Below are 26854 nucleotides of genomic sequence, written 5' to 3'. Positions count from 1 at the left end.
AGAGGTTTAACTGAATCACAGTTCCACGTGGCTGGGGAGGCCTGAGGAAACTTGCGATTGTGGCAGAAGGCAAAGAGGAATCAAGGACCTTCCTGACATGGTGGCAAGAGAGAGAAGAGTGAGGAGCGAAGGGGGAAGATCCCCTTATAAAACCATCAGATCTCATGAGAACTTACTATCATGAGAACAGCATGGGGGAAACTGCCCCCTTGATCTGATCACCTTCCACCAGGTGTCTCTCTAGGCACATGGGGATAATGGGGATTACAATTTGAGATGGGATTTGGGTGGGGACACAGTGAAACCATATCATTCCACCCCTGATCCCTCCCAATTCTCATGTCCTCACATTTCAAAACACAATCATGCCTTTACAACAGTCCCACAAAAGTTTAACTCATTCCAGCATAAACCCAAAGTCAAAGTCCAAAGTCTCATCTGAGACAAGGCAAGTCCCATCCACTTAGAAGCCTGTAAAATCAAAAGCAAATCAGTTACTTCTAAGATACATTGGGGGTACAGGTATTGGATAAATGCTCCCATTCAAAATGGGAGAAATTGGACCAAGAAGCAGCTTCTCCGCTCCTTCTAGGATTTCTGCCTGGTTCGGCCTGCCTGCCTCCACTCCTGCCTCCACCATGTAAATCAGGGTGACCCAGAAGTCCTACAAGGTGTCCACCTCTGGCCCCTGGGCCTTCAACAGCCGCTCCTACACGAGTGGGCCCGGTGCCCGCATCAGCTCCTCCAGCTTCTCCCAAGTGGGCAGCAGCAGCTTTCGGGGTGGCCTGGGCGGCGGCTATGGTGGGGCCAGCGGCATGGGAGGCATCACCGCAGACACGGTCAACCAGAGCCTACTGAGCCCCCTTGTCCTGGAGGTGGACCCCAACATCCAGGCCGTGCGCACCCAGGAGAAGGAGCAGATCAAGACCCTCAACAACAAGTTTGCCTCCTTCACAGACAAGGTACGGTTCCTGAAGCAGCAGAACAAGATGCTGGAGACCAAGTGGAGCCTCCTGCAGCAGCAGCAGAAGACGGCTCGGAGCAACATGGACAACATGTTCGAGAGCTACATCAACAACCTTAGGCGGCAGCTGGAGACTCTGGGCCAGGAGAAGCTGAAGCTGGAGGCGGAGCTTGGCAACATGCAGGGGCTGGTGGAGGACCTCAAGAACAAGTATGAGGATGAGATCAATAAGCGTACAGAGATGGAGAATGAATTTGTCCTCATCAAGAAGGATGTGGATGAAGCTTACATGAACAAGGTAGAGCTGGAGTCTCGCCTGGAAGGGCTGACCGACGAGATCAACTTCCTCAGGCAGCTGTATGAAAAGGAGATCCAGGAGCTGCAGTCCCAGATCTCGGACACATCTGTGGTGCTGTCCATGGACAACAGCCGCTCCCTGGACATGGACAGCATCATTGCTGAGGTCAAGGCACAGTACGAGGATATTGCCAACCGCAGCCGGGCTGAGGCTGAGAGCATGTACCAGATCAAGTATGAGGAGCTGCAGAGCCTGGCTGGGAAGCACGGGGATGACCTGCGGCACACAAAGACTGAGATCTCTGAGATGAACCAGAACATCAGCCAGCTCCAGGCTGAGATTGAGGGCCTCAAAGGCTAGAGGGCTTCCCTGGAGGCCGCCATTGCAGATGCCGAGCAGCTTGGAGAGCTGGCCATTAAGGATGCCAACGTCAAGTTGTCCGAGCTGGAGGCCGCCCTGCAGCGGGCCAAGCAGGACATGGCACGGCAGCTGCGTGAGTACCAGGAGCTGATGAATATCAAGCTGGCCCTGGACATCGAGATCGCCACCTACAGGAAGCTGCTGGAAGGCGAGGAGAGCCGGCTGGAGTCTGGGATGCAGAACATGAGTATTCATACGAAGACCACCAGTGGCTATGCAGGTGGTCTGAGCTCGGCCTATGGGGGCCTCACAAGCCCGGCCTCAGCTACGGCCTGGGCTCCAGCTTTGGCTCTGGCGCAGGCTCCAGCTCCTTCAGCCGCACCAGCTCCTCCAGGGCCGTGGTTGTGAAGAAGATCGAGACATGTGATGGGAAGCTGGTGTCCGAGTCCTCTGACATCCTGCCCAAGTGAACAGCTGCGGCAGCCCCTCCCAGCCTACCCCTCCTGCGCTGCCCAGAGCCTGGGAAGGAGGCCACTATTCAGGGTAGCACTGGGAACAGGAGACCCACCTGAGGCTCAGCCCTAGCCCTCAGCCCACCTGGGGAGTTTACTACCTGGGGACCCCCCTTGCCCATGCCTCCAGCTACAAAACAATTCAATTGCTTTTTTTTGGTCCAAAATAAAACCTCAGCTAGCTCTGCCAATGTCAAAAAAAAAAAAAAAAAATGGGAGAAATTGGCCAAAACAAAGGGGCTTCAAGTTCCATGCAAATCTGAAATCCAGTGTGGCAGTCATTAAATTTTAAAACTCTGAAACCATCTCCTTTGACTCCACGTCTCACATCCAGGTCATGCTGATACAAGTGGTGGGCTCTCATGGTCTTGGGCAGCTCCACCCCTGGCTTTGCAGGGTACAGTCCCCCTCCCAGCTGCTTTCATGGGCTGGTCTTAGGTATCTGCAGCTTTTCCAGGCACACAGTACAAGCTGTTGGTGGATCTACCATTCTGGGGCCTGCAGGATGGTGGCCGTCTTCTCACAACTCCACTAGGCAGTGCCCCAGTGGGGACTCTATGTGGGGGATCCAACCCCACATTTCCCTTCTACGCTGCCCTAGCAGAGGTTCTCCATGAGGGCTCAACCCGTACAGCAAACTTTTGCTTGGACATCCAGGCAATTCAATACACATCCTCTGAAATCTAGGCAGAGGTTCCCAAACCTCAATTCTTGACTTCTGCGTACCTGCAGGCCCAGTATTGAAATCTGTGTTACTCTTCGATGGCCTCTGTAACAAACTACCACAAACTTGATGGCTTAAAATAAGAGAACTTTGTTCTCTCGCAGTTTTGCAGAACAGATTTCCAGAATTAGTTTCTCTGGGATGAAATCAAGATGGTGGCAGGGCTGTGCTCTCTCCAGAGGTTTTACGGGAATATTTGTCCTTGTCTATTCCCAGTATTTCTTGATTTGTGGATGGATCACTCCAATATCCAATTCTGTCTTCATACTGCTTTCTTTCTCCTCTGTATGTGCTACTTTTTATTTTGTCTGCATCAAATTTCCCTCTGTCCCTCTCTTATGAGGAAACATGATTGCATTTAAGGCCCAACTGGATAATCCAGGATAATCTCTCTATCTCAATGTCCTTAATCACATCTGCAAAGATCCTTTTCCCAAATAACATAACATTTACAGGTTCCAGACACATATCTTTTGGGGGTCTATTTTCAGCCTAGTATGCACCCCATGCAACTTAAATTGCAATTGTCAAAGCTATTTCAATGATAATTGTGCTAAATGTACTCATATCAGACTTAAAACATAAGAATAACAATGTTCATAACAAATTTGATAAGGTGAGATATTCCTGCTTGACACTGTCAAGGCTGTTAAAATAATGGGATATTTTGGCTCTGTCTGCAGCATCCTTTGAATCCCTGCAAGACAGAGGCTCTGTGACTTTCCTGAGGGGCCATCAGCCTTGCTTTCACTTCAGTTGGCTGGCAAAGTAAATGTGTTTGCTTTTAGTCTGAAAGGATTTCCCTTCCCTAAGTTTTTGTATAGCTCCAAACACTATTGCTCAATTCTAATTTAAAAACTCAGCTGCAAGACACAAAATGTTTGAAGAATTGCCTGAAAATGATCTGTTCCTCAACATAGCTTATAATGTTCTCCTAGGACCAAGACAGTTCATGGGAGAGACATGGACGTAGGCCACACTGTGTTGACATGAGGCCAATGGGCTGTGCGGAAGGATAATAAGATACATTCCTGCAGCATGGTAGAATAATCCACTGGTATGATGTCAGTGGGGAAGTAGGAAGTTTTGCATCCATCAGTATACCTTTTATGAAGATCTACAGCCAAATGTTTCTCTCTGGACTTGGAGCAGAACAGCTCTTCTGATGAACAATATTAATCTTATCTTCTGATTCTGTTTTCCATGTTGTCCCTCGAGGAATTGTTGACTTCATTCCTAGCATGGTTTAGAGCCGGTGGTGTGAACTTTCAGGTATTTGATTACATTTTCTTTACTCCCTCCCCACCTTTTCAAAAATCACTTACAATGCTGTAATAATAAGTGATTCCAACAAATAAGCAAATATATTTCAGTATATCATTTCAAACCCTTTTTCCAGAGGTAGGAAAGCATTTTAAATAATAAATATTATTATTTTTTAACATAGAGGATTGGAATATAATCTGATCTATACTTTTCTGGGGGGATAAAAAGCGAACACATACTTTCATGTAACATAGTCCTTGAGCCTAAGGCATGAACTGAGGCTGCACTGGCTCTGTGTGGAGTGTGGGTTAGTTGGCCTCGGCTGGTCCAGTGCACTAAGGTGCATCCTCTGAAAATACTAGCCATAAAAACAACCCTAAAAGACTGAATTATGTTGATGAGTCAGTCAATAACATAGCTTCCTGTTGTTTCAGAAGCAAGAATTGTATATGGGGCTACTTCTTCCTCTTTTATTTCCCTGGTATAAATTCAAGATGCTCCTTGAGAAAAATATAACTTCTCCAAAGGAGCAACACTGCAGAATACCCCATAACTGAGCCCTCCTTTATCATTCATATAATTACATTAAAATCCTTCTCTAAAGCTGCTCATATGTTTTTTACACCGAAAGTCACCTGTGCAATAGGCACTCCCATTTTTATATATGACATTTAGTATAGAGAAAGTGGAGGTTGCCAAAGGAGGTGGCAGAAAAAGATTATTGCTTCAATTCTATTAAGAAATACAAACTGACCACAAACAGTAGATGGCTTCACTTCATAAAGTTAAACAAGACAGTTAACTTTCTTGTTTACTATCAGAAAGTAGGAATCATTCCACGTGGTTAGATTTAAGGGAAGTGAACAATGACTTTGCTGCAATATTCTGTGGAGTTACTATATTTTTATCGGCAAACCTTGGCTTTGGAGCCTCACCTAATGCCAGTTCCAAAAGCCTTTACGCTCATTGGTACACTTTCAATAAACATGCGGACGTACATTCTCGTCCCATTTTAGTTCCTAACCAGTGTTTTTATTGTTGTTTGTTTACTTAAAGCCCACTTGTTCCTTTATTATTGCAGCCAATGTCTACTGATTAAAAAGCCTATTACAGGAAAACTAATGAACATTACAGAGTCTACATTCAAGTGCAGAGTAGAGAAACAAATTTCCGCCAAAAACAAGGAGATGATTAATTGAAGATAAGATTAAATACATTATAATAAATATTTTTGCACCCGATAATTAGATGATATGACCAACGTAAGGGAACGAATAACTTAAATCCAGTTTCAATTTATTGTTCTCAAAATTGTAATATCTATAAAGAAATGCAAGTAACATTTCAAATATATCGACAAATTAAAATATAAATAAGTTACCCTGAAAACTGGAGGTGCATGAGGTTAACCCTAAGTAAGAAGAATGTCATTTCGTCTACCAATTACTATCTGGAGTAATGGACTGACCTAGTTTTTCTTTCTGCATCAAGGAGCTATAAAATTAAAAACTTGCACTTCTATGATACTTGACAGTGTTATTATTATTATTATTATTATTTTAATCTCACTTATGGCTCACGCCTGTAATCCCAGCACTTTCGGAGGCTGAGACGGGTGGATCACTTGAGGTCAGGAGTTCAAGACCAGCCTGGGAAACATGGTGAAACCCTGTCTCTACTAAAAATACAAAAATTAGCCAGGCATGGTGGTGAGCACCTGTAATCCCAGCTACTCAGGAGAAGAACTGCTTAAACTCAGGAAGCAGAGGTTCCAGTTAGCTGAGACTGTGCCACTGCACTTCAGCCTGGGTGGAGGCTCTGTCCAAAAAAAAAAAAAAATTCTCATTTGATCTTTAAATTGATCTTTAAAAAACTCAATTAGGAGGTAGAAAGAATATTTATCATTATCATGTCTGTAAGAAAACTAACGCCCAGAAGAGCCAAGTGGTTTCCCCAAAGCTACATAACTAGAATGTGATGGAGGTAGGCTGACACCCGCATCGGCTGGCCTGAAGGAAAGTTCTATTTCTCTTTGGCCATGTGGTAGCAATTCTCTTCCATCTGATTCATTTCATGTGGAATGTTCATGTGCCTGGGGGAAAATCCACTCTATTCAACTGTTGTTTCTTTTACACTTACTATTTTTTTTTAACAAATCAAGAGTAATGCCTGAGTTTATTTAACAACAAAACCATTGCACAAAAAATATCAACCTACCCTTTTACGGAGTTTTTCTGCAGCATCAAGTTCAGCTTTAATAGTCTTATCAAATTTATTTAAAAGTTTAAGCTTCTTTTTCTTAACTGAAAGAAAAAAGAGATTTTTATTTTTAACATTTTTTTGGCTAGAAATAGTTATTAGGCATAACAGTTTACAAGTAGTGGGAAACCTGATGCTGGTCTCCACCAAAGACCTGCAGGAGAAGGCACACTGCAGGCTCGCCTTCCATTTCCTCCCCTAGATGGTGTGATGAAGTCAGTGACTGCCAAGGAAGGCAATGCAGCCCTTACCTATCTGCTACAATGTGTTCTTGGGAGAGTGGGTGGATAGTATACTGAAACGCTCCAGGATACTGGCTTGGTTTCTGGGATGTAAATGGTGGGTACGACTTCTAAACTCTCATAATCTACTTCTTGGCTATGTCCAAAAGATTGTTTAAAATAGTTTTTTTGAATATGTCCACAACTTTTTCTGATACAGATAAAGATGAAAATGGAAAGCTCCTCTCAAGCAAGTCAAATAAAACAGAGTTTCTTCGTTTAGCATTCAAGGTCCTTCCAGTGCATCCTGGACTGACCACCCCAGCTATGTTCCATACTTCAGCCAAAATAGACTGCCCCATGATCCCCAAATAAGCTTTTTGTGCCATTTCTTCTCTTCTTTCTTTTTCTTCTTTCTTTCTTTCTTCTTTTTTTTTTTTTTCTGTAGAAACAGAGTCTCACTATGTCACCCAGGCTGGTCTTGAACTCCTGGCCTCAAGTGATCCTCCTGCCTTGGCCTCCCAAGGTGCTGGGGTTATAGGCATGAGCCACTGTGCCCAACCTGTGCCATTTCTTATGCTACCTCATTTAAATAAAAAGCCTGTTCTTTATCTTCTTCTGTGAAAAACGTGCCTATCCTTCAACAATAAGTTCAAAACCATGCTCCTTATAAAGTTTCTCCTGAAATCACCCACACAGTACTCAGTTCCCTGCTCCACTGTGTGCGTCTTTAAGTCCACTGCACCCTGCATATCTCTGTTTTGTGGTCCTTCCCCACTAGGGGTTTTGTTATAATCCTTCATGCACTTATCTTAGTCCTAACTCTTGCAGGGTGGTACCATGTCTTAAAAGCAGGCTGAATCTATTTATGTAAGCATGAATCCATTGCTTACTTAGCAAACAGTTTTTGGCTCTGTGCACAACCCCAGCACCCAGCAAACAGGAGCCCTCCTCCCGAAGGCAAGGCACACCCAGCAGGTGAGAGGGCCAGTCCTGTTGGTGCACAACTGGCAGTGCCTGCAGAGTGGATGGATGCAGAGCACTTCTCAGAAGCCCCAAGTGACAAGAGTGGAAGCTTGAAGGGTAAGCAGAATGTTCTGGAGAAGGGGAGTGGTGGCAGGGAAGGGGGCAAAGCGGGAGGGATAGAGACGAATTAAAACAATCAGAGGAGAACTTCCTCAATTTTCTGACAATAAACCTACAGACATTAATAGCTTCTTCCCGATCTTGTCACAAAGGAAGACGGGCTGTTCTTTCTAAGGTCCCCTCTCCGCCAACACACACACACCTGTCTTGTGCCTTCTGAATGTCTATTCACTCTCAGAATCTCTCGTGTGCCGCCTGATGGGAATTTAATAATGCGTTAAATAATGCCAAAGTTTCTGCCATCTTATAGCAAACAAACAAACCAGCCTACCCTCCTCTACTTGCCAAGCTCCCTCCCCTCCCCTGGGGGGCACCTCTTTGTCACCTTTCCTGTCAGCACTTTGGTTTCCTCACCCACCACATGGGCAGAAGCAAGTCTGCCAGAGGAGGGAGGGCTGTGTGGTTAAGCACTGATGGCAGAGGTCTGAGTCCCAGCTCTGTCACCTCCAAGCTCTGTGACCTAAGCCAAGCTGGCACTAAACTTTTCTGGGTCTCACTTACCTCCTCTATAAAATTAGGGGTGTTTTCGAGGGTTAAATCAGGATAGTATATGAAGCATTTAACACAGTGCTTGGCATACAGTAAGTGCTCAGTACCTGAGAGCTATTATAATAATGGCTACGGCTTTCTGCAAATCTATTTGTTCTGTTTCTTCCTATTTTACCTGGCCCTTTTGCAGCATTTGACACAGTTGATGCCCTCCTCCTTCCTAGATGATCCCTTTCCTTGACTTTTATGTTGCCCACTCTCCCAGTGTTCTTCCTCATTCTCTAGCCTCTTGAATTTCTCTTTATTGCCTCTGTAACTCCTTCTCCCTGCTGCTCCTTGGGATGTTATATTCTTCAGGGTCAGTCTTCAGTCTCTTTAGTGGCTTTAACTACTTAATTTCCAGCTGAGCTACAAACCAACTAGTTCATTTTCTCCTGAATCACGAAAATTATAAATCCAAGCACTTATTGACACATACCTCAAACTCAGTAAATAAAAAATAGAATTTGCTATTCCTCACACATCTATTCTTTTTGATATTGACTTTATTGCAGAGAATGACACCCAACTGTCCAAATCAGAAACTTGGTTATAAAACGCAACCAAAATAAGGGCAAAGAGGAGCAGATGGAATCATCCTAAGGAAGATGGAATGGAATCACTACTGTCTTTTTAGCACTCACTCTGCGCCAGTCGCCCGGCCACGCACTATACATAGATACCTTTTATTTTCTCAACTTCCTGAACACAGGGAATTTAACTACACGAGAAGACCACTGAGGTTCCAAAAGGGTTAGTTACCTTGACCCCTCCACTCTCTCACCCACATGGAAAGAAGTGGATACTTATTTCGTGTTTCCCAAGAAGAAGGAAGATTCTCCAAAATCCTTAGTCTCCTACCTCTCCCTACAGGGGAGGTGATATGCCTTAATCCACTTGCTGAGTTGGTAGAAGGAACTTGAAGTTCAGTTTCCCTCCTTCCCTACCTCTCAAGAGCATGCACACTGAGCTGAGCTGAGCTGACCTTCTGAGAACATTCGTGCTGAGCGGAACTGCAAGAGAGGCTCTCACATGGAAGAACTAAGGCTGTTCCATGCTGTCTGGAGCAGTGGGTATGTCCAATTCTGGGGCTCAGTGTAAAGAAATCTGTTATTCCTGATTATCCAAACCCCATCTTTTAATTCAACTTTCATCAAGTAATAAAGCTGATACTCTGATCACCTTTTAATTACTTATGCATTTGTTTGCTATGATCTTCTATTATATTTATTTGACTTTCCTTCTCTCTCCTCCCAGAAACCCTAATCCCTGTAATGTTGAAAGCTATAAGTGTCTAAGGCAGAGACTGAAAAAACAGTGAATAATGAGCTTTAAACTGCATGCCATTATATGTTACCATATATGCTGATATGGAAAATGAATAGACATTTCTCTGTGACACAGATTGATGGTGGTAGGAGCTCATGCCTCGTCATCTCAGCACAGACTTATGTCTCCCAATTGTTCATTTTGCTTTTGTAGAAGTGTCTATCAACAGAATGACAGTGAGACCTCCAGAAAAGCCTGGTGTGCACCTGAGTAGACAGTTTCACTGTGGGCATCACTGGTTTTCCCCAACATGTCTCTTGTGTTATAAAATTCAAGTTAAAATAATATTTATTTAAAAGAAACTAAAAACTAGCAGTTTAGGACATCCAAAACAGTCAACAGCAAAATTATATGCTTGTTAATGAGCAATGCTGTATCTTAGTGTCACGATATTTCAATAACAGCACTAAAATAGACAAAATATTAATAATCTCCCAGCATGTCACCATGTTCTATCTTTTCATATATCTTCATATTTGATAGCTTCTAACTACTGTACCTGTCTTTGAAATTCAAATTTTATCCTATTTTTATTTTTAAGTACACAGAAAGCCTGAGGCAATTTTCCCAACTGCTAAAAACCACAGACTCTTTCTTCTCATTCTGGGGAGGCACATGTTCTACCTGTAGAAAAAATGAGTCCTCATTCAGGTTGGTGATGAGACCCTGGCGAACTCTCTCCAGCACTCTGGGCCTCAGCTTTCTTACCTACAAATGGGTGATGTGGGCTGCTTCTCTTAAGGTCTCTTTGAACTCAAAAGGCCTGTGCTTCTAATTTTCAGTATTTAAATTATGTTCATAGTCTTTTAAAGTACACCTATAAGGTACTAGAAAGAATTATTAATTTTGTTGAATTTGGATCTTTCAAAATGGTTTAGGAGAAAGCTATCTGTGCTATATATAAATTAAAGTTTTGTTTTGTTTTGTTTTTAAATCACTGCCATTACAAGTGTTTGGCCCTTTTTCAAAAGCACAAAGAAGAAAAGAAAAAGGAACACTTACATTTCAAATCCTTACTTCCCTTGCCAGGCTGTGGTTGAAATATTAAGAGCAAATAAAATGGAAAAGAAGGAAAATAAAAGGATAGCTGAAGGCAGGAGGAAAACACTAGTGATGCATTTGTAGATTATAAAAATTACGTTGACTCCTTTTCATTTCCACTTAGTTCATGGAAGATGTTTTTATACTACAGTCCATGGGGAGAAGTTGATCATCAATAAAAACAGACACAGAATCTTCACATTACTCTATGTCCTATACCCATTCCATTGAAGACAGTGAAGAAAACAGCAATTTCTCCTACAAGGTATATTTTGAAAAGCAACAATTTCCTAACTAGTCTCCCTGACTTGAGTCTGTTCCCATGTTCTACCTTGTTCTCAGGTTATTTTTGAAACACTATTTATTCATGTTATTACATTGCTGAAAATACACCCATAGATCCCCAGAACATAAAAAATAGAAATTAAATTCACTGCGATGCCCTCCGCTATAGCAATCCTGCTCCTAATTACGGACCCAAGAAAAATGAAAACGTAAATCATGAAGATGTACACAAAGACTTGCATGCAAATATTCACCACAGGGTTGTTCACAACAGCCCCAACGTAGAGAAAACCCAATGTCCATCAACTGGTGAATGAAAACAATCTGTGGTATATCCATACAATGAAATACTACTCAGCAATAACACCAGTACCTGCAACAATATGGATGAATTTTAAATGCATTATGTTAAGTGAAAGTGGCCTAGTCCAAAAGGCTACTGACTAATTCCATTTAGATAGCATTCTGGAAAACTGAAAACTGTAGCAACAGAAAACAGGTAAGTGGCTTCAGAGGCTGTGGTGGGAAAAGGGGATGACTACAAGGGCACAAAATAATTTAGGGGGTTGCAAAGTTCTGTATGTTAGTTGTGGTGGATAAACTGTATCTAGATATATATGCATCATAGAATGCACACTATAAAAGGTAAATTTTACTGTATGTAAATTCCTTCTTAATGAACCTGACTTTTAACAAAAAAAGTTACAAGGCAGAGATAAGCTCCATGATTCTCAGTGAAGACTCTTACTGTGTAGGTGTAATAGTATGAGAAACACTTGGGAATAAAAACAGCATCCTTTTCAAAAATGAAATTAAATTTAGTTTGAAACTCTCCAAAAATCTGTTGGGAGGTAATTCACTCACCCATGTTTAAGACACACTTACCTGCACACAAAAAGGAAAAAACCCAACATGCGAATCTAGACCTAGCTAGGCCCTCAATGACATTGGAATATTTTTTGTATTTAACATCCCAGCTACCTTTTCTACTCCAGACTGCCCTGTTCCTTACCAGCCACCAGCCTTCCAAGCACCCTACTCTTAAACTACATCAAAACACTGGCCGTTCCTTAGCATGTCACTCTGCCCACAGTGGAGGGAGACCTAGGACTGTGGATTAGGCCCCATCTTGTTCACCGGCTTGTTTATTCACTCAAGAATTTGTTAAAGTGCCCGTTTTCCAAAAATTGTGTGAGGTTCTCAGAATTCAACAGGATCTTTCTTAAGGAGGTTATAGTCTTTTGGGGAAGACATAAATGAATAACTAGTAATTAGAGGAATATGTACAATTATAGGATGAATGAGGAGTGGTACTAATCTATTTGGGAGGGAAGCCTTCTTGGGGAAACTAAAAACTTCTGTATACCAGGGAGAGGTAGCATTCTGGGCAGAGGGGACAGTATTTATTTTGTAACTCAATCACAATCAGGAACTTGAACCTTTATTATTAGGTTTTTTTGTTTGTTTTTTTGTTTTTTTTGTTTTGTTTTTAATGTGAAAGGCTAAAATTCCTCTCCTGCTTGGATGCTAGGGTTTGGTGCCATAACACATAAATTTTCTTACAATAAGAATTTCAGCTTTCTAGAATTTTGGAAAGCGGAAGGTGTAGATATTGCTCAGGGATCCCAGACACTGACTTGCTTTCTCCCCGTGTCTGAAGAAGGAACTTTACTGATGCTGAGCCTGCTTCAAAAGCCAGTAGAGTCCAGAGTGCTTGCTCTGGGAGTATAAGTTTTTTCGAGAGAGGGTATACACACTGACTACAAAAGGGCAGTGGCATAGCAAGAACTGGGTTTTTGAAAACATGCAAGACAGAGAGTGGAAAACTGTGGCTCCCATCTGCACCAGTGAAGGACTCTAGATGGCCAGGGAAGCCATGCAAAGGGACATAGCATCTGTCCCTGCCCTGGGCTGCCATTTTGCTTCTGATACAATTTTGTATGGCTGATTAAATATGGACCTTAATTTAACTCTGTGTGTGTGTGTGTGTGTGTGTGTGTGTGTATGAATTTCTCCCACTAGCCCATCTGAAATGCTATACTTATTCAAGGAAAATAATGTGCATCTTGAGCTCTTGCACAGTTGCATTTCCTTGAACCAGCTTTTGCCTTTCACAAATTGGCCCCTAATCTCCATTTTCCTCTTCTATTAATTTCCTTTATATAGACTCTCGAATATGGCATGAACACTGACACTTCTGTGGTTTTTCTCATGGTGTTTTATCTTCCTGGAAAACCCTTTCCTTTATTTCTACCAAAGAATATTCTATATTTTAACTTTTGAGACCTCGTTTAAATGTCATTTCTTCTATCAAGTTTAAGGCATCTTTAGGCAGAAAATAATCTCTCCTATGGTCATATAACATTCTATTACTATTACTACTATATTCATTACTATTTCTAGAAATAGTAAACTCTTCAGGCTGTGTTCATGCTGGTGGTATATACACAGTGCTCGCTCAAACTCTCCCCACTCACTCCCACCTTCCTCCCTTGCTGGATTGTTAATTTCTGAACTGTGTTACTTATAATTTACAAAACAGCATTTGGCACATGGCCTGCCCTATAGGAAATCCTCAACAAATTTTCATGTTTCTAAAGGCATGAATGCATGCAGGCATGAATGAAGCAAGACACTGTAGAAGGGGATATGGCAATGTGAATTTGTAACTGGGCATATCAGCTGTCTTTTAAAAAATGAGAAAATTATAAACAACCAATATAGAAAATTACCTGAGAGTTGGTTGCTTTATAGAGTTCAAATCCAAAAAGTTTCAATGGTCAATAATGGAGGGGCCCGAAGAGGAAGATTAAAAAAAAAAAAAAAAAGCAAGATACTTGTACCATAATCCCCACTGAAGATCTTGTAGGGAACACTAACATTTATTCTACATCTTATTCCATGTAGGTTTTTCAGTATATTGAGCAAATGGGGACACACATGGCAGAATACAAGGCACAACTAACAGTAAATTCTTGGATTGCAAGGTCTCGCTAATTTTAGAATAACAAAAACTTCCCAAAGCAGCTTGCTATTATGTTCTGAGTCACTGCTTAATGCCTTAGCCAATTCTGTGCTGATAATAACAGCTGACATTTATTGAGCACTTAAGCCTTCTAGACATCTGTGACTCACCCAAGCTGCACGAACTGTAAACAGTAGGCACCGAGACTGAAGCTTGGGGTTCTCTCCAGTAGACTCCAATGTCTGTACTCTTAACCATTTTGCTATATCTTTGGCATCTGGCTCAGAAGTCAAGAAATTAGGGTGTTCCTAAGAGTTTTAAGGGTGATGACACAGTGGAATTTAGTATTAGTATAAGTATTATTTGTGTAAAGGAAGTAGTTGAACTTTGTATTACTTGTCTGTAAGGATAAAGGCAGTTAAATAACCATAGTAATTTTCCTTCATTTTGTGTCTCAAGACGTAGCATTTAGACATTACACAGACACATCCTGGCTTGGTAGAAGGACCACAGAGTACAAGCCTGAAGGCCAGTCTGTGAGCCTCAGTTCCGCTACTTCTGAGGCAGCTTGCTTAATTTTGTTGAGCCTTTGTTTTTTCATCCACGAAATGGGGATAATATCTGACCTCCTTCCTACTACTGTAAAGGAAAGTCATGGAGCATAAAACCTCATAGAAATGTTAATTATGACTTTCATCTACAGTATCTTATTTTTAGTTACTTTAAAATTCTATGCTTAATTAAGTGGGAAATGTGCCTCTTATTAATAAATGTTTAAGCAGTTAATTTTTTAAAAAGATCAGATTTTTTTCTATGATCAGACATTTCCCTGGCAGAGATTTTGGGCAACATATAACTTTATCACACTATACCTGCATTCAGTTTGGATTTCGAGTCAACAAAGGATTAAAGAGCTTTGAGGTCATGCTAAACTTCCCCTGCTTCCCAAACTCTAGTATGTGTTTTTAAGCAGAATCACATAAAATATTAAATACTGCTTTTGGCTATGGTTATTCAAAGGTGGAATTTGATGAAAAATAATCTAAAAAGCAAAACAATTTAAGGGAAGGAAAAGTAAGACCAAAATAAGATATTAAAGAAAAAGGTGCTCTGTATCTGACTGAGATGTGGTGTGAAGTTTCAAAGTCATCATATAAAGCAACCTTACTGCAATATTATTCATAGCAATTAACAGTTAACTCAAGATAGGACCCCTGCTTATTTTAATCTTCCTTTATTAGGATTGGAAGCTAATTCTGCTTTTCTTTTTAAAATCACTGATAGATTTCAATAAAAGAAACATCACTCTACATTTGTCTTGACAGTGAGGTAAATCTATAAATTAAGGCAAAGGGTAAAAAAGAAGAAAACATTCAAGAATTCAAGAATCCCATGTTAGGATTTTTGATGAAACGTTATCTGCTAATCACAGGAAAAGCAAACCTGAATCTACGAGTGTTCCTACAGGCGGGGGATGTGGGTAGGAGCCCTCAGTTATTTTCTCTTTCATTTAAAAGTGGGAATTGTGCAAGGTATTCCCTACTGTGATGCCTCACACTGGGGTCTGAAATAAATCTGCTCTCATATTGAGAGACATGCTATTTGCTGTTGAGAAACCCAATATGCAGACAGCCATGGAGGTGCTTCTGGCAGGAGCCTTTGTTTGTATTATCACCATGTGAGAAAGAAAAGCTAATGTGTTTGATCCAAAAATAGCCCCTTCTGAGGCTTTTTTCTCTAACACGATCTACTCTATAGGTATTACCAGAAGAAGAAGTAAATTTGGGCAACTCTTGAAAGACTCTCTTACCAAGGATGGCACACTCTTTCTTGCCTCCTACAGCTAAGAATAATGGACGTCTGTTTTTTCAGAATTAATTATCAACTATATACCAGCAGGAGGTCAATATTCAAAGCTTAAACCAAACAGTTAACAAATATTTTTCACTGAGAGATGCTAACTTATACAACCCAGTAAATAGTATATAAAGGGCAATTGTTTTCATCTGCTCCCTCTACTGAACTAATGTGAGATTCTGCTGGGAGCATTCAGTGGCGACAGCAAGCATTCCAGTTTATTACATGTAGTTGGCTGCCTTCCCATAGGGTTATTTTTATAAATTATACATCACTCCCCTTCTAGAGTAATAATCCTTTAACAGATGTGACCCCATATGTTAAATTAGAAATTTTAGAGATGCTAAGTGATGTGTTTTCTAGACATAACAGAAAACCCTTCAGTGCCAAAGCAGTCCGCAGCCTCACCAACAGCAGTGCCAGACACTGAATTTTATCCCCATGCACACTGTTCCATGAGAGAATAGCCACCTTCCTCAAATGTTATTTTAGATAAAATTCTAATAATCTTGGTGTTCTGTTTCTCTAGCCCTTAAGTTATTATAGGTAACAAACTAACAAGATGGAGTGAGGGTTGTTTGAAGCAGGTATATACTCAGCAGCAGATACAAGCTGACAGACTGAAAGTAAGAAAGTCAGAAACCAGAAATAAACCTGAAATAAACCCAGCTCCAATAGCACTGCAACATGGGTTAAACTGTGTAGACATAAATGGTGCCAAACACTTTAACAGCCCCCAAAAGCATCACTGCATGATACAGTAACTGATGTTCATTAAAATCAGAATTATAGTCTCCAGTCATCAGGGAATGTTAAATTATTTGCACAACACATTTTTTAAATGGGGAAATGATTTAAAAATGCTTTAGAAAATATCACCCGAATTTATTAATTTTGCTTAAATGATGCTTAAAGTTATCTAACATCATCTTTAAATAATTGTTTCTATGAAATACTGATTTCCCAGTGATGTCAAATGAAATAATAATTTCTAAGCCCAGCTTGCATCAGTGTCTCCTGAAGGACCTGAAACAAAACAGATGTTCCCAAACCCCAATACCAAAAAAATTGCTACAGGTGATTTTGCTCTGCAACATCTCAGCTACATGTAAAGATTAGTACAGGAATCCCCTTTTATCCATGGTTTTGCTTTTCACAGTGTCAGTTACACATGGTCTACAATAGTCCCAAAATAGCTGAATACAATACAATAAGGTATTTTGAGAGGGAGACCACATTCACATAACTTTTATTACAATATATTGTTATAATGTTTCTATTTTATTATCAGTGATTGTTGTTAATCTCTTACTGTGACTAATTTATAGATTAAGTTTTGTCATAGTGTGTATGTATACGAAAAAACATAGTATATATAGGTTTGGTACTATTCATAGTTTTAGGTATCCACCAAGGGGTCTTGGAATGTATCCCGTATGGACAAGGAGGGACTATTGTATATATTATATGAATGAATAATTTCAGTATTTTTAAGCCTATGTCTGATACTATCTTATTTTTCATTTGATAGTTTAGATGTCAGCAGGATCCATATGTTTGACCGATGTTTGTTCAGAACTGATATTGACTGGTTTTCACTATTATAACTTTTAAGAAATAAATTACATGTAATTTATATTTTTTAGATATCATCTGAGATTTCACCAAAACAGAGTGGATATCTTTAAACACAACTTGAAAATCACAATGAGAGAAACCCCAAGAGTGTCTTTAGAGTTTCTCCATATGCTATAAGAATGAAAACCTGACATTACAAAATTGATTAATCTTGCTTTATAGTAGAGGTGGTAGGCATGACAGGATGACCACAAACTTTCAACAAATAACCCAACTGTGAAGATCCTGGTCTCTGCGGAGTAAGAAACAGTTAAGTTTACTTGAGCAATAGCAGGATTATGAAGTGACAAACTATTTCTGATGTATTACCCAATAGAGAAAATACATGTTTCAATGGGAGGTTTCTCATTACAGACAAATGAGATTATAGATCAGTAACAGAGACGTAAATCTGTTATTTGATATATTGAAAAACAAAGCCATTGCCTTTCTGAAACAGAGGTAGCGAAAAATAACAATAAAGAGGAGGACATTATCTTTAAATACTAAGGTTGAGAGTAAACTCGGTAAAATTTCTAAATATTTCCATATTATCTATGAAATGATGGTTTGTGAGAAACTGTGTATCAGGTAATAAAGGTCAGTGATCTCTGAGAGATAGGGATCACATTTCTCAAACCAGTGATAAAATAAGGATCATAAAAGCAGACAGAGAGAATAGACATGTCACACACAGGGAAATAAAAATAAGAATGGCCTGGATGCACCATCAGGAAGCCCAATAATAAGCCTGCCCCCCCTGCTGCCACTGGCACCTGCCATTCAGGGGCCTAAAAACAGGGCCACCTGGTTTACTGCCATAGCTGTTGGCACCTAAGCATATCATCTGGAAGCCTGGGAATCGGCCCACTCAGCCTGTCACTGCAGGCACCCATGCATGCTGTCTGGGGGTCTGAAGATAGATCCACCCCACCCACCCCCACTGTCACTGATGCCCCAGTGTGCCATCTGGATGTGTAAGGATTGCCCCGTGCCCCACCCCTCAATGCAGCCTGCACTCATGTGCACTGTCAGGCAGTGTGAGAACAAGCGTGTCCTACCTGGTAAGACTCCTGCTCTCCCTATGCATGTTGTCTGGGAACCTGGAGATTGGTTCACCTGGCCCACCACCACCAATGCTTACACACATGTTCCAGGGGCCTATGGACTGACCCACCCCATCTGCCACCACTGGCACCTGTGCATGCCTTCCAGGGGCCTGAGGATGGGCCCAGCCAGCCTGCCACCTCTACTGCAAGCAACCACTTGTACACCCTACCTGGGGACCTAGGTACCTGCACACGACACTTGAGAGCCTGAGGGTTGGCCTGCTACTGCTACTGCTACTGCCACGACCAATACCACACATGCTGCCTAGGTGCCTGAGGACCTCTGCCTGCCCACTGCAGCCACTGCTGGTAACCAACTAAGCCTTCTGAAGGCCCAAAGGTCTGCTCTCCTGAACCAACTACCATCAGTGCCCATGTACACTGCCTAGGGGCCCACAGACAGGCATGCCCAAGGACCAGCTCACCTGGCATCCCAGTCCCCAGCAGAGCCTCACCACAGCCTCCACTAAAATTCACAGCTAAACCACTGAGGAAATCACAGACACCACTGATGCTGAACACAGCCAAGGAAATCATACTGAGACTACACTACTGTGCCAGCCCAGAATCAAAGACAAAGTGCTCTACACAACCAGCATTATAGATACTTCTACAGGAAAAAAGTCTTTCCCATGAAAGCCAATTCACAAAGTTGGAAGAAGTGACTGTTATACCAAATGTGCAGATATCAAAGGTAAGGACAAATGAAGACAAAAAAAAGGAAGAAGACATGACACTTCCAAGGGAACGCAATAATTTTCCAGCAACAGCTTCTGATGAAAAGGAAATTATGAAATATCAGAAAAAGAATCAGAATAATAATACTAAAGAAACTCAGTGAGATATAAGAGAACAGAGATAAATGATACAAAAAAATTAAGAAAATAATTTATGATCTGAAAGAAAAATTCAATAGAGAGATAGATATCATTTAAAAGAACTCAACCTGGAACTAAAGAAATCAATGAGTGAAATCAAAAATAAAATCAAGACCATCACCATCAACAATAGACTAGATTGAATGGAAGGAAAAATTTCAGAACCAGAGGATAGATCACTTGAAATAATCCAGTCAGGAAAAAAAAAAAAAAAAAAAAAAGAATGAAGGGGCCAGGCATGGTCAGGCATGGTGGCTCATGTCTGTAATCCCAGCACTTTGGGAGGCTGAGGCATATGCATCGCTCGAGCTCAGGAGTTCAAGATCAGTGTGGGCAACATGGTAAGACCCTGTCTCAAGAAAAGAAAGGAAAGAAAAGAAAAGATTACATAATATATGTGACACCATAAATCAACCAAATAACCAAATGTCCTAATTTATGGATATGAACAAAGGCAAAGAAAACTTATTTAATGAAATAATAGCTTTCAAACTTCTCAAAGCTTGCAAGAAATATAGACATCCAAATATGAGAAGCTCAAAGATCCCCAAGTAAATTGAAAGAAAATAGTCTTCTCCAAGTTACATTACAGTAAAACTGTCAAAAGTGAAAGACAAAGAGAAAATTATAAAAACAGCAAAAGAATCAAGTTATTTAAAATGGAATTCCCATTAGAATAACAGCATATTTCTCACCAGAAATCTTTCAGGCCAGAAGAGAATAAAATGACATTTTCAAAGAGCTGAAAGAAAAAAATTGCCAGCTAAGATACCAGATCCAGCAAAGCTACCCTTCAAAAATGAAGGAGGAATAAAGTCTTTCTTTTTTTTTTTTTTTTTTTTTGAGACGGAGTCTCGCTCTGTCCCCCTGGCTGCAGTGCAGTGGCGCGATCTCGGCTCACTGCAAGCTCCGCCTCCCAGGTTCGCGCTATTCTCCTGCCTCAGCCTCCCGAGTAGCTGGGACTACAGGCGCCCGCCACCGCGCCCAGCTTTTGTTTTTGTATTTTTAGTAGAGACGGGGTTTCACCGTGTTAGCCAGGATGGTCTCGATCTTCTGACCTCGTGATCCGCCCGCCTCGGCCTCCCAAAGTGCTGGGAATAAAGTCTTTCTTAAGCAAAAACTGACAGAATTCATCACCACTAAGCCAGCCCTACAAGAAATGCTTAAGAGGGTCCTATATCTGGAAGGAAAAGGACAATATCTGCCACCATGAAAACACACCAAAGTATAAACAAAGTATAAAACTCACTAGTAGAGCAGACAGACAAATGAGAAAACAAGAGTCAAATGTTACCAGTACAGAAAACTACCAAACTGCATGATAAACAACAGACGATAAAGGAGCAAAAAATATACAACAAAAAGAAAACAAGAAAACAATTAACAAAATGACAGGAATAAGTCCTCACCTATCAATAGTAACCTTGAATATAAACAAATTAAATTCTTACTTAAAAGATATAATCTGGATAAACTGATAAAAACACATACCACAACTATATTCTGCCTACAAGAAACTCATTTCACCTGAAACACATTTCAGGTGAAAAGCGAAAAGACAGAAAAAGATATGCAGGCAAATAGAAAGACAGAAAAACTAAAACTAAAAGCGAACTAAAAGCGAAAAGACAGAAAAAGATATGCAGGCAAATAGAAAGACAGAAAAAGATATGCAGGCAAATAGAAACCAAAAGTGAGCAGGAGTAGCTATTTTATTATCAGATAAAACAAACTTCACATGAAAAACTATAAAAAAGAGACAAAGAAGGTCATTATATAATGATAAAGGGATCAATTCTTCAAGAGGACATAATTCCACATATATATGCATCCAGATATATAAAGCAAATATTATTATCTCTAAAGGAAGAGACAGACTCTAATACAATAATAGTTGGCAAGTTCAACACCCCACTCTGAGTATTGGACAGATCGGCTAGACAGAAAACCAACAAAATAAACACTGGATTTAAACTGCACTTTTAGACCAAATGGACTTAACAGATATTTACAGAGCATCATATCCAACAGCTACGGAGTACACACTCTTCTTGTCAGCACATGGAACATTCTCCAGGTAGACCATATGTTAGGCCACAGAACATGTCTTGACAAATTTTAAAAAATTGGAATCATATCAGGTATCTTCCAGAACATAATGAAATAAAACTAAAAATGCAGTAAGGAGAGAAACTTCGGAAATTTTACAAATACATGAAAATTAAACAACATGCTCCTGAATGGCCACTGAGTCAATGAAAAAATTAAGAAGGAAATTTTTAAAAAACTACTTGAAGCAAACAAAATAGAAACATGACATACCAAAACCCATGAGATACAGTAGTGCTAAGAAGGAAGTTTATAAGCACTAAACACCTACAACAAAAATGTAGAAAGATTTCAAATAAACAACCTAATGACATGCCTCAAAGAACTAGAAAATCAAGAAAAAGCCAAATCTAAAACTAGTAGAAAGAAACAAATAATAAAGATCAGAGAAAAACTAAACAAAATAGGGACTAAAAAAAAATTACAAAAGTTCAATGAAATGAAAAGTTGGTTTTTCAAGGACAAAAAACCAAACACCACATGTTCTCATTCATAGATGGGAATTGAACAATGAGAACACTTGGACACAGCAAAGGGAACATCACGCACCAGGGCCTGTTGTGGGGTTGGGGGATGGGAGAGGGATAGCATTAGGAGATATACCTAATGTAAATGACGAGTTAATGGGTGCAGCACAGCAACATGGCACATGTATACATATGTAACAAACCTGCACGTTGTGCACAGGTACCCTAGAACTTAAAGTATATTTAAAAAGTCAAAAAAAAAAAAGAAAAGAAAAACAAAATTGATAAAATACTAGCTAGAATGACTAAGAAAAAAAAGGAGAGAAGACCCAAATAAATAAAATCAGAAATAAAAATGAGACATTTTAACTGATGCCACAGAACTATGAAGGATCATCAGAGACTATTATGAACAATCATACACTAACAAATTGAAAACCCTAGAGGAAATGGATAAATTCCTAAACACATACAACCACCAAGATTGAACTAGGAAGAAACAAACCCTGAACAGATCAATAACAAGTAATGAGACTGAATCAGAAATCTCCCAACAAAGAAAAGCCTAGGACCACATAGCATTACTGTTGAATTTCACCAAACTTTTAAAGAACTAACACCAATTCTCAAACTATTCCAAAAAATTGAAGAGGAGGGAATTCTTCCTAGCTCATTCTACCAGGACAGCATTGCCCTGATACTAAAGCCAAACAGGACACAACAACAACAACAAGAACAACAAAAAAATACACGCTGATATTCCTGATATGAAAATCCCTAATAAAATATTAGCAAAGTGAATCCAACAACACATCTAAAAAATAACAGACCATGATCAAGTGTGATTTATCCCATGGATGCAAGGATGGTTCAACATATGAAAATAAAAAAAAAATACATCGATAGGACAAAAACCATACGATCATCTCAATAGTTGCAGAAAAGGCATTTGATAAAATACAACACACTTCTGAACAAATTAGGCATAGAAGGAACATACCTCAACATAATAAAGGCCATGTATGACAAACCCACAGCTAACATCACAGTGAGTGGGGAAAAGCAGAAAGCCTTTCCTCTAAGAACTGAAATAAGAAAAACGTGTTTACTTTCACTGCTCTTGTTTAACATAGTATTGGAGGTCCAAGCCAGAGCAAAAGGGCAAGAAAAAGAAATAAAAGTCACCCAAATTGGAAAAGAGGAAGTCAAATTGTCCTGTTTGCAGATAACATGATCTTATATAGAAAAAAATCTAAAGACTCTACCAGAAAACTTTTAGACTTGATAAACAAATTCAGTAAAGTTACAGGATACAAAATCAATATGCAAAAATCAGTAGCATTTCTATACACCATAGCAAACAAGCTGAAAAGAAATCAAGAAAGTAATCCTGTTTATAATAGCTGCAAAAAAAACCTAAGAATAAATTTAGCCAAGAAGGTAAAAGAGGAAAATTGGAACAAAGAAGAAAGATGAAAAATAGAAAACATACAGCAAGATGATAGATCTAAATCTAATCATAGCAATAATCACATTAAATATAAATACTCCCAATTAAATGCCAAACAATTTCAGCTTGGATAAAAAAGTAAGAGCCAGCTATGTGGTAACTCAATAAATACACTTCAAATATAAAGACAAATACGTTAAAAGCAAATGAGTAGAAAATGGCATATCATTCTAATAAAAAGGACAATAAAAAAGAGCTGAAGTGCCTGCCTGCGTGAATATCAAAGCAGATTTCAGACCAAAGAATATTCTCAATGATAAAGGGGATTATTTCATAATGATAAAGAAATCAATTCATTAAGAGAACATAATAATCTAAATGTTTATTCCCCTAGTTACAGAACTTTAAAATCCATGAAACAAAACCTGACAGAACTTTAAAGAGAATAGAAAAATCCACAATTCCATCAGGGGCTTTGGTAGCCCTCCATCAGTAATTAATAGGACAAGCAGAGAGAACATCAGCAAGGATATAGAAGATTTGAACAGTGGTATGAAGCAACTTGACCTAAATGACATTTCTAGACTCCCTGCAACAATAGTAAAATACACACCTTTGTAAGTGGGAGGCTGAGGCAGGTGGATCACGAGGTTAGGAGTTCAAGACCAGCCTGGCCAACATGGTGAAACCTCGTCTCTACTAAAAATACAAAAATTAGCCAGGCGTGGTGGCGGGTGCCTGTAATCCCAGCTACTCAGGAGGCTGAAGCAGAGAATTGCGTGAACCCAGGAGGCGGAGGTTGCAGTGAGCCAAGATTGTGCCAGTGCACTCCAGCCTGGGTGACAGAGTGAGACTCAATCTCAAAAAAAGAGAGAGAGAGAGAAAAAAAAAACCTCAAAAAGGAACAGCAAATTAAACCTAAAATAAGTGGAAGAAAGGAAATAATAAAGATCAAGGTACATATTGATAACTTAGAAAGCAAGAAAATACCAGAGGAAGATAATAAAAATAAGGCTGATTTTGAGAGAAGTTAACTAAAATTGATACTCCACCAGACCGATCAAGAAAAAGAGAGAGAAGACACAAATAAACATAAATAGCCAACATCACGAATGAGTCAGGTGATATCATTACAGATTCTATAATTATTAAACAATAAATATTATAAACAATGTTATGTCAATTAACTCAACAAATTAGATGAAATGAACACAATTCTTGAAAGACACAAACTACCCAAGGTTACTCAAGAATAAACAAATAACCTGAATATCTTGTATCAGTCAAATAAATAAAGCTTATGGTTAAAAACTTTCCAAACACAAAATACTAGGCCCAGTCATCTTCACTAGTGAATTCTACCAAATATGTAACAAAGAAATAATACACAAATTCTTAAAGAGAAGGGGTTGTTTCCCAACTCCTTCTGTGGGGTCTGCATTATTATGAAACCAAAATCAGAAAAAGATACTACATGAAAAGAAAACTACTAACTGGTATCCCTCATGAACACAGATGTAAAAAAACTTCTTATCAATATGTAAACAAATCAAATCCAACAAGATATATAAGGAATAATGCATCATGAGTTTTATCTCAGAAATGTATTAATGTATAGTTGTTTTAACATCTAGAATCAATCAGTGCAATTTATATTATACACAAAAATGAAAAAAAAAGATCATTTCATTAGACAATAAAACAGCCTTTGACTAAATCTAAAACCAATTCCTGAAAAAAAACTTTAAGCAGTGTAGACATAGGAAACTTTCTCAATGTGATAATGAGCATCTATGAAAAATCTAAAGCTAACAATACTAAATGGTAACAGACTGAATTCTACCCTCTCCTGTCCCCAAGATTAAGAAAAAGACAAAGATGTCCATGCATAACTTCTCCGCATTTTACTGGAGGTTCCAGCCACTGAATCTGGGAAATGTAAACTAATGCGTAGGGACGTTAAGTGGATTAGTGGCTGCCTGGGGTTGGGGAGGGGCACAGAGGAAGAACATCCAGGAGAAGTCACAGAGCAGCACTAGGAAACTTGGGATCACTGGATATGGTCATTATCTTGATTGTGGTGAGGGTTTTACAGTTTCATACATGTCAAAACTTACCAAACTGTATGCTTTAGGTGAAGTCTATTGTATATTAACTATACCTCAGTGAAGTTGTTATAATAAACATATAAAAACATAACCACAATACTGTTACATTATCTAAAAAGAAATTCACAGCTGGGCACGGTGGCTCATGCCTGTAATCCCAGCACTTTGGGAGGCAAAGGCGGGCAGATCACTTGGGGTCAGGAGTTCGAGACCAGTCTGGCCAACATGGTGAAACCCCATTTCTACTAAAAATGCAAAAATTAGCCAGGTATGGTGGTCAGTGCCTATAATCCCAGCTGCTTGGGAGGCTGAGGCAGGAGAATCGCTTGAGCCTGGGAGGTGGAGACTGCAGTGAGCCGAGATCGCACCACTGCACTCCAGCCTGGGTGACAGAGTGAGACTTGTCTCAGAAAAAAAAAAAAAAAGAGAAAAGAAATTCACAATAATTTCTGAATATCATAGTTGGATACTTTCACTGAATAATCAGTGTTTACATTTCCCTGATTGTCTTAAAAATTTATAGAGTTTGTTCATTTGAAATGGGACCTAAACAAGGTCCAAAGACAGCAATTCGTTTTGTGTGAAACAAATCAGAACTTCCTGCAGAATCTTGTGAGATATTAATGTCTATTAATGTTCACTCTTGTCCATTAAGAAATACTGAATAGGAAAGGGCCAAAATCATTTTAGGATATCCATAACTACTGCTACATAGAAAAAAAAATCCTATGTGGAATATGACAATCTGCTCTGATCTGTTTGTCTAAATTTTTCCATTGCATTAGTTTGCTTATTGGATTCTCCAGAACACGATGTGTGACCATTTTCAAACCATTTTGACACGTATTTATTGAGTGCCTCACAGGTATTATGCTAACTAGTGTGGGGACACAAAGATAAACAAGACAATCCCTATCCCCAAGTACTTCACACATTAGAAAGTGGTAGGGGGGCAGTAAATTAATGACTAGAATAAAAGACTGAAAATGATCATGCAAAGTAAGAATTACAAAATGCTCTGGGAACAGAAAGAAGCAAAGGATTACCACTAATTGGAAAAACAAGGAAAGAATTAAGGAATGACAGAACATTAGAACTGACTCTTGAGGCACAGATCTAATTTGGAATGAGGTAGCGAAAAATATTTCAAAGAAATGGGAAAGTATGTACGTATAAATGTGAAAAAGGTATGTTCAGGGATTTGTGAAAAATCTTGTGGAATTCTATAAAGTACAGGGACATGCATAGTTAGGGCCAAGGCTAAACAGGTGGCTTACAGCCAGATTATGGGGTGCCTTGAACAAAATTCTGAGGAATTTTGACTTTGCTCCACAGACAATGTGGTATTTCTGATGGCTTCA

General features: G+C 39.7%; 1 protein-coding gene and 1 pseudogene across 38 annotated transcripts in view; one reads left to right on the top strand and one right to left on the bottom strand.

Moving 5' to 3' along the window:
• Positions 1-26854, bottom strand: part of ASPH (aspartate beta-hydroxylase) — a 223649-nt gene that overhangs the window by 76355 nt on the left and 120440 nt on the right. For all 38 annotated transcript variants that reach the window (XM_004047076.5, XM_055349301.2, XM_063709258.1 and 35 more), the window contains one exon: positions 6342-6427. In XM_004047076.5, the coding sequence (XP_004047124.5) occupies positions 6342-6427 (86 nt within the window). The remainder of the gene's footprint in view (positions 1-6341; positions 6428-26854) is intronic.
• Positions 600-2339, top strand: LOC101143026 (keratin, type II cytoskeletal 8-like; annotated as a pseudogene).

Source organism: Gorilla gorilla, chromosome 7, assembly GCF_029281585.2.
Source record: "Gorilla gorilla gorilla isolate KB3781 chromosome 7, NHGRI_mGorGor1-v2.1_pri, whole genome shotgun sequence".
In the NCBI taxonomy this organism is placed as follows: Eukaryota; Metazoa; Chordata; class Mammalia; order Primates; family Hominidae; genus Gorilla; species Gorilla gorilla.
The sequence above is the reverse complement of the archived record's forward strand: the minus strand, read 5'-3'. Positions and strand labels throughout refer to the sequence as shown.